Below are 9253 nucleotides of genomic sequence, written 5' to 3'. Positions count from 1 at the left end.
TGACTTGTGACAGGCTAAAGGAGCTTAAAAACTACCTCAATACTCTTTTGCTCTCAAGACCAACAATAAAAAAGGCATTATTTCATGTCTGGTGACTCAAACTGACTCAAAAAAGAATATAAAAAGGTAACACTGTGTACTTTCCACTAAACAGTTGGCTGGCTTTTTCATTATTTCCTTAATTTATACAGTCATCAACTTGCTTTGCAATTTAATCTTGAACAGGCCACCTCAGTCAAGTATAGTGGGCTTGATTGCTTTCTATGCCTTAATGCCCCAGTGCAAGCTGAGGTCAACCCTTAGTCACCCTCTTATGATATCAAAAGAAGCACAGCAAGGATATTTTTTTCACATGTCTCAGACCATGAGGTACTCATTACACAAGAGAAAGTTAAACTCAAGTCAGATGGGAAAAGTTCTGCACAAAGGAGACCTCTCAGACATTTCAATCGTCTCTGAAGTTACAGGGTTTTCTCCTGGAGAATCGCTGCAACCGCTGCCTTCAACCACTTCTCATGAGTGCTGCTATTCAGCGGTGAGAATGAGATGAGACAGAGGGACAGGGCGAGTTCAGCTCTTCACGCTGCAGGTCATAACACTGAGAGGGAGTTTGGTTCCGTGTCTGATAGCGAGTGAATAGGAAACTGGGGAAAACTGGGTCAAACTCGAACACCAATTCAACTAGAATGGCGCTGCTCAGCCCTCTGGTAGAGTCTGGTGTGTCTGTGTGTGTGTGTCACAGTCTACCTCTCAGGTGTACGTCTATGTGAATATAAATGCAAAATGAAACAGCCAAATTGTGCAGAAATATCTACATTCTAGGCTACATAATATCCTTGCCTCTCTCACTGATTTGCATACCAGACAGCAATGCTAAAGAACTACTGTAATAAAATGAGATAATATAAGTTTAGCAACAACAAACCAGAACCCAAATTTAATAACAGCATACCTTTGGAGGGCCAACTCAAAGGAGCCGGGAGCAAATATTACTGAAAAATGGTTTTAATCTCTCAGATTTGATGCCAAACTTAAATCTCAATATTAGAAATCATAAATGAGCAAAAAACACAACAGGTTGTTATTTCTTTATACTGTTACACTGCAGTTTTGCAAGCATACAGAGAGACAACAAGCATGTCTCAGAATGTCTTCAAAATCACAGTGGAGCCAGAGAAAATTACCTCCCCGTTTTGTCAGTGTCAATTTTGAAAGCAGGACCACATTCTCCAGATCTACCATTTTCTTTCCCTTCCTCTTGTGAAAAACAGTTCTTTAGTTTATACATTACAATTGGACTCTGAATTCTGCAGCAAGTGGATACCCACCTTCACTAAGTCCAAGTCAATCTCCAACACGTTCGCCAGCTGAGAGGCACAGGGGGAGGAAGGATCAGGAGAGAGAGAGAGAGGGAAAAGAAAATAGGACTCGGTTGAGAAGTTGATCAATAAACACACACACACACACACACACACACACGGTCATACTACATTCAATGAGCACAGCAGGCGAGCACAATAAAACACATGTCTAAAGCCTACCTCTGCAACGTTCGTCTGCTCGTCAATGGACACAAAGATTTTGTAGAGAAGCGTTTCAAAGTAATCGCCCTGGACGCGGTTCATGACAAAGCCTTCCAGCGGGGGCACTGGGAGGGACAGAGGGAGAGGAACAAATGATTTTTTTACATCGTTTTATTTAATGAATTTGTTTCACTGCCTTCTTTTTAAATACTGCATATATCTGTAATGACACTATTAGGCATTGTTTCTGATCAGTGCGAGTCCATTACCCATAATGCTCGTTTATGTTCCCACAGCTGTACTTTAGGTACATACAGTGTTTAATCACTCAGGGGAGGATAATAGCAGGATGTTTCAACAGACACACACACACACACACAAACGCACGCACGCTGATGTACCTGCGATGCAGCTGTCATCAGATATGGGAACATCCAAGTAGATGAAGCCCCGGTTGTACAAGCCTGGCGCACAAAAACATAATAATAATACTTAGCATTGTTGTTACCACGTTTAGAAAAACAACTCTTACAATACAAACTCCCTAGTTATTGAATTTCTTCTGTGAAGAACAGAAAATTGTACGTATGTATGCATGAGAGTGGTGGAAAAGATTCAAGCCAATCAAACCTCATTTAAACAGCTACTTGTATTTAAATTGCCCCGCGTCTGCTGTATTTAATTGTATTTGTTCCCACTCAGTCACCAGCACTCTAGAGGCAGAGGTTCATCACTGTCGAACTGTTTTCTAATTAACATTTAAACTGCGTGGACACAACCTCAGTCCCCATGCTTCATCTCTGAAATTCACACCAGGACGCTGATAAGAGCCCTTAAACTGCAATTAGTATCAACCTCCACGTTTCTTGTATTTTACATAAAAATCACATATTATGTACTATTATATTCCTATAAGCAAAGCTTTAGGTGTTAGTTCAAGAAGTCAAACCAATAAACCCAGCAGACTTTAAATAATAATAATATTATAAGAGCAAATATATTGAATAATAGTCTATTTCAAGATGCTGTTGCACAAGGATCATAAAGCATAAGAACACAGCCATAATTCCTGTTTTGGATGTAAAAGTGGGACAAAATGCAAAAGGAGACTGGACCAGATCCCTTCGGGAAAAAGGAAGACAGTGAGGAAATCCACATAATCCCATAACAGTGTGACGTTAAAGGTATTTTATTTAGGAGTGGTGTTTCAGTCCACCTCAATTAACAGATTTCTGGAGGTAAATAAATTAAAAATGTATTTTGGCTGTTCTTTCCCAGTAGGCACAGTATTACAATAGTAAATGTTTTTTTATTAGGATAATTAGAAAACAAGGTGTATACAATAATATACAATACAGTATAATGTGTTAAATCTTTGATGTATGCAGTTGTTTTACATGAGAACATAACATGTGGCAGATACTCACTTAACACCACATTGTACTCCATTGATCCAGCCAGCTGAGGACCAGCATCTATCATCTTATCAATGGCTTTCTTCTCTGCTGGAGAACAGATCTGTAATTATACACAACAAACACACAACATTAAAGCATAGCTGTACATGTGGGGTTTTCTCCATGGATGTCAAAACAGTGGTAGTGCAGTCTCTGGCAGGATGAATACATTTGCATATTATAACAATGTGGATTCCTAGACTGTTTTCCAGTGTTTCAATTTTTTTTTTCTTCTTTTGGATGGGAGAAGAACTGTTGGGAACTTGGCAGGTATTTATTTTTAGTCAGGTGAGTTCTCCACATGCAGTGAAGGGGCTCATGGGATGAACAATTGTAGCTTGGTGGGTAATGTGTATGAATTTCAATGAAAGCTCAAGCTAAAAAATCCCACAGTCTGGTGTCATTCTCTCCCTTATCTCGTAGATCAATGACACATGTAATGTCCATAAAATGAAAGATTAAAGAAATCAAATACATCAACACAAGGATGTCACGTTGTCCTCTCTCCTCCCACCAAAGTGGAAAAGAAGAAGCAAAGCTCACCCTGATGTCATCCTCAGTGATGTAGCCTGTCTGCGCCACCCACCACGGCTCCACAGAGATTTCCACTGGTTTGGCTGGTAGCAGGTCCCGCGCTGACTTCCTGCGGAAGAATTTCTGAGAAGGGGGAAACAGACGGGGATGCAGGTGAGGTGAGAATAGTCACTAAAGCCTGATACAGATGGCTGTTAAGTGCTCAAATAAATTTTGAAGACAATGTTGTAAAAATACATTTTAAATATATGCAATATTTTTTGTTTTAGCTTGCAGGGTTCTTTTATGGCTATTATAGTTGATTCATGTGTCTGCATATTGAGTATTGCTATGCAGTTTGTTGCTGGCCAGTCAAGCAGGGGGAGATGCAGTTGGATAAATATTAAATATTCAGTATTGCCACTAAATGTGCTAACATGAACAAATCTATGAGTTCTATAAAAGACCATTTAAACCAGCTATATTATAAACATGTCTTACTTTGGAAGACCTGCATTGGTTCATCAGGTCAATGTACTGGTTTCTCCCGATACCAAGCAGCCGCAGACCTGTGGGGTGAGAAATTAGTTAGTAAAACTCAATCATTCCTCAGTAAGTGGCCATGAACTTGTAATCGCTGAACATTAATATTATGGCAAATAAATCTGGAAGCGGTGCAGCTGCAAAAGTGTCTCTGGCATTTTTCAATTACAGCCTCTGAGGCTTTACAAGAAAAAAATGAGAGACAATTACAGCAAGAAGCAAAGTTTAAGAATTTTAGAGTTACTCCGGAGAAAGAAGGAGCTTCACAAGTGACTCATCCAAACTCTGCTGAGGGAGTATGTCCACACAAATACTTACACACTAGAAACCACTACTAATCCATCCACTAATATACAAACAGGATATTCTGAAAAGAGTGAGCATTTAAATAAACACATATATTCTAAAATGAAAATGGGCCATATAGCAACATTTTTATGGACTCAATAGAAAGGTATAAGATTTGGGACTCCGAATGCCACCTTGTCACCTCCTCTAGCCCATGATGTTCAGGCCTGTAGAGCAAATGTGCTGGGACGGCTGCCAATGAACACAGGGACTAGTGAGGGATGTTTGCATCTCGGCCTCCTAACGCAGCAGAATCCTACACGCCTATCATGCCGTTTCACCGAGACACAGACACAACACACAAATATCCGCCCACGTAAAACTCTCTCTCACCGCCTCTCCATCCACCCACTTCTGCATGACACACTTCCAAAGCTCCTCCAGGGAGATTAGAGGAGAGAGGCCCCTGCGAGCACGGCAGCCTGCAGGCAGCCTTCTGCCTCCACAGCATGAAGGTCCTGTACTGCCAGGACTCAGTCACTCACAGGCCAAAGCCAAAGCCCGGTTCACTCGACAGCGCAAAGTCAAAGAATGCTACAGCTGCCTGTACACTTGACTTTCAGCTTTGATGCAATCTTAATCTGATTTTGCAATAATTTCTGAGGAATTCAGCTCCTCAGTGATCAGTAACATATCGGAAAAGCGATGTTTTGTGTCGTTTTGTTTTTTTAAAGCAATTTTGACTCACCATGAAATGGGATTTATATTAGCCGATCCAAAAACCAGTTGGCCAGTACTCTGGTTTGGTTATAGAAATACAAAGAAATGTTTCATGCTTATTAGTAATGCCTGTCAGTGAGTTTTGAAAACCATTTCTCTCATAAACCATCAAAACCAGTGAGGGATTTGTTTGTTATTTAACAAAAGTAGTAGTAGTAGTAGTAGTAGTAGTAGTGGGCTTTCTAAGAAAGATTATACCTCCAGTGTTGCAACACAGAAGCAGATCAAAATCACTGATATAGTCAACACAAAAAAATAACCCCACTTCCTAAAATAACATTTAGAAAACTTTGAACCAAAGCAGTAAATAGTAATTTGTGTTAGAAAACAGAAAAAAATAGTACATTAATCTGCCAATTATTTTCACAATTGATAGGGAAAATAGCTGAAGACGTCTTTAAATTGTTTGTTTTGTCCAACCAACAGTCCAAAACCCAAAGATATTCATTCTATAACGATATAAAACACAGAATAAAACAGTTGATTCTGAAAATTGAAAAGCTTGAAGTGTAGAGTGCCCCTCCAATGACCTCATGACCCTCATTTAAATCCCTAAACGTCCTGAAAGCTTGCATCTTTTCACTGTGACTGTTCTACCACCTCACACACTGACAGCCTGTTAACAACAAGAGCAGCGAAGATGTAACAAAAAAAGACAGACCCGAGACGCAGAGAAAGCAGGAGTAGGAGCTACAGAACCCCAGTAATGTCATTTGAACAGTGTGGGAGAGAAGTGGAGGAAAAAAATGGGTAAAAAGAAACAAAAAACTCACAGTCAGCAGCAGTGAAGTTGGGCAAGGAGTCGTAACTCTTCTCACTGTTCATAATATCCTGGAGGTGCAAAAAAAAAAAAAGGAGACAGAAAAAAGAAGAATTAAACTCATTTTTCCTCTCCCTCTTTCTATGTCCCCCTGCCTCTGATTAATAACAGGATTAGCAGATCTGGGCGGCCGTGCTAATTTCTACTCCCCATTTTCATTAAGTGCTTAAGACGGATTATCAGAATATGACATAGCCTTCGGCAATTTAGTGGCCACAATTAAAGCTCAGTCAAGTTTAGTTTAGCACGCATAGGAAAGCGTGTGAGCTGAAAACTAAATGGTCCGTCTTTATTCATGTTTATAGGTTGTGGCATGAAAGAGAACACCGGCGTATTACCTCTGATGAAATGGGAAGTATGCTAAATGTGGAACAATGAAATGTGGCAGCTTGCATCTGCACACACTCTCTCTATGTAAACACACGGGGCTGTGAAGTAATGGAAATACATCTGAGGGCGTGATGCAGAGAAATAATGCGGTAAATATATCTGTAATCGGCTTCAAGCGCTACAGATTACAGGTGCATCACTTTCATGAAGAGATCAGAATTATTATCAGTATATTATATTATTATTATGTAGTATGAATAACTTTTCAAAAGCAGCACTTCCAGCCATGTGAACACATGGGCTCAGTCTTTGTAATCTAATTGAGAGTGTCAGAAGTCAAGGAGAACCCGGCTGGTCAAAGTCTCGCGACAGACTGTGACTGGTTCTCTGCGAGCCCGTCAGTTCCAGCCTCAAACAACACGCTGAGCTTTATCAGTGAGAGGGAGCCGTCATGCGGACCGAGCCCAAACTGACTGCAGAGCAAACAGCAAAGATTTTCTCTGGGTGTGTTTGTCCTGGGATCAGTCCTCTGTGTCTCCCTGAGCCGGTACATGCGGCTTCACTAGACACTGACTGACACCTAGTGCCTGATTGATGCCAAGTCTATCACCATAGGAAATACACTGAGCCATATGCTCTTCTAACATGGTCCCTCTTTTTTTTTTTTTTAGATGCAAATCATATGTAAGTTGCATGGCTCACTCATGCTAGCCAATGATGCATGTATAGATAATAAATAATGGATACCTTTTCAGTCGATCTAGTTAGATGTACCTTTATAATATGGTGTATTTCAATTACCCAGGTGACAGAGAGCATATGAAACACGACAGCAGGGAGTAGGCAGAGAGTTGTAAAAAGCTTGGATCCTTCTTATTCTAAAGTGTTCTCTTGGATTTCCTGTTTAGTTGGGAACTGCCATTTCTGCACCGGTTTCCAGGGATGCTAAAATTGAAGACATTGTTCAATTTAAATTAAGAGCAACTGGATGTTTCCAAACCAATTAGGGAATCTTTGCTGCAGCACAATAAGGCTCCCCGCTCTGTGCCTTTGAGTTTATCCAGCTCATTGTTGAGATGCAGATGAAATTATGAAATCACCACGTTATTGTCTTGGGTTTTCAGATGGGAAGGAACGCTAGTGAATCAGCCAGAGCTTTTCAGATAGGTATTCAGAAGCTGCTTACCGAGACTATTGATAAAAGAAAACATCAAACAACCATCCCGCCTATTGTGTTGTGCAATGCAGCAGTAGTTGCTCACCTCCATGATTCCTATGTAATATGAGAAAGGAGTGACTCGCAGGCCTTTCACCATGATGTCAGACAGATGGTAGGGGTACAGCATCAGGTGTTCCCGGCTGTACTTCAGGAGCTCCTCATAATACTTGCGCTCATCCTTCCTCACGTGGCGCACTGCTCATAAAAAATAAAAAAAACACACACACAGCAGTCAGCTCACAGCCAGGGGTGAGTGTTCATACAGTAACCGATTCTAAATCTATACCAGTATACATCAATCCAGGGTAAATTGAGAGTATTGACCAGCTCAACAAGGTCACAAGGGAAGTAATACAATTGATTACATTAAGTGTGTGTTATTACAGAGCTATTTCAAGACTATTATACATATTACTTAACTGGTAGTACAATCACATTCCTGTTTATTGAAGACAAGCCTGCTTAGGAATAGAGTCGATATCACTCAATCTTACTTACAAATCAAGTATTACTGTGACTCCAGGAATGTAGCTGTGATACAATATGTTTGTCTGCACGCTGACCAGCCCTGGTGCAGTTGTAGTTTACACTAAGCTGCCACTTTTTAGATACACCTAGCTAAAGCCAACGCAGTGAAAATAATGAGATTCATCCGACCATCCTGGCAGCAGGATTTATTGCAGGGCTGTTGTATTAGATTGAATTCCTTTTAGTTAAATGTACCCAATAAACCGGAAACTGAGGGTATTTTTGGCCAGTCCAGAAACTTACACACATTCTCTGATTGTTGAGCTATAAAATTCAAGAGGATTTGTTCGGCCTTTGTCTTTTAATCTCGCACCAAATCTTGATGCGTTTCACAGTACAAGGTGTATGTTTAGCACTGGTGTGAGGAACAAACATTGCTCACCTAGGTTATTGCGGAATCGCAGCTGGTTGCGGATGCTGTACAGCAGCACATGCTTTTCATACTCACGCTGAGAGTTCCCCAAACTCTGCAGAGGAAAAGACACAGCACACAGGTGAGGACCATGGCGAGATTATCCTGCTGGGGGGGGGGGGAAATGAGCCCCCTTAACCCTGCTATCCTCCCACTGTCTATGTCATTTCTATACTTGATGAAAGATTTCCTTGCCCCAAATTTACTGTGTGGTAATTTAATCAAACACATCAGTTTGGGAAAATGCAACAAAAACTAAAACAATGAAGGTCTTAAAACTAGATTTTGGAGTGGGAGCGGGTGTTTCTGTACATAACAGTAGCTGTTGAGGGCCTGCACCCGGCACTTCATCCAGAGAGGCAAAGCCAGACCTGCAGGGTGCCTCCCAGACCCCTTCCTGTGCCCTGTAGTCAAGCTGGGTTTGAGCAAAATATAACTATTAAAGAGTGTTTTCTCTGCCTGGATGCAGAACAGATATCAGTGTTGTTTGTCCCGTCAAATTGAAAAATCTGTATTCCGGTCACTCTATGGTGAGGTAAGTTCCAGATAATAGATGTGGCGCAGGGCTCTGAAGAAACTTGACGCTGGCCTGCTGGCGGCTGAATGAACTGGAAACAAAAACAGTTAATTTAATAACACTGACAAACTGAGTTTGAGTGTCCACTGGCTGATCACGGCGATACCTGATCCCCCTAATGTGTCGGTATTGTCTGCCGCACTAGTCAGTTTGGTGCATTCTTAGGAAATGAGTTTGTAAGTAGAAACAATATCAAGAGTCAAGAGAGATGAGAAGAAGATGAAAAACAATTATTGTTAACGCCCTGTGTGTTTGCCTGTACC

The 9253-nt window shown here is 41.0% G+C and overlaps 1 protein-coding gene across 2 annotated transcripts in view; it reads right to left on the bottom strand.

The window, feature by feature from the left end:
• The window catches only part of fam91a1 (family with sequence similarity 91 member A1), a gene marked incomplete at its 5' end in the record, with an annotated part of 17787 nt that extends 9319 nt beyond the window's left edge, over window positions 1-8468 (bottom strand). For both annotated transcript variants that reach the window (XM_035682051.1, XM_035682052.1), the window contains 9 exon segments: window positions 1329-1367; window positions 1542-1648; window positions 1925-1987; window positions 2951-3041; window positions 3524-3637; window positions 3995-4062; window positions 5878-5935; window positions 7517-7668; window positions 8384-8468. In XM_035682051.1, coding sequence (XP_035537944.1) covers window positions 1329-1367; window positions 1542-1648; window positions 1925-1987; window positions 2951-3041; window positions 3524-3637; window positions 3995-4062; window positions 5878-5935; window positions 7517-7668; window positions 8384-8468 — 777 coding nt within the window.
• Between the last annotated feature and the right edge of the window lie 785 nt (window positions 8469-9253).

The sequence above is a fragment of the Morone saxatilis genome, unplaced genomic scaffold (assembly GCF_004916995.1).
Source record: "Morone saxatilis isolate NCDOM2014 unplaced genomic scaffold, NCSU_SB_2.0 Contig9, whole genome shotgun sequence".
In the NCBI taxonomy this organism is placed as follows: domain Eukaryota; kingdom Metazoa; phylum Chordata; class Actinopteri; family Moronidae; genus Morone; species Morone saxatilis.
Note: the sequence above shows the minus strand (reverse complement) of the source record. Positions and strands in the feature narration are given on the sequence as shown.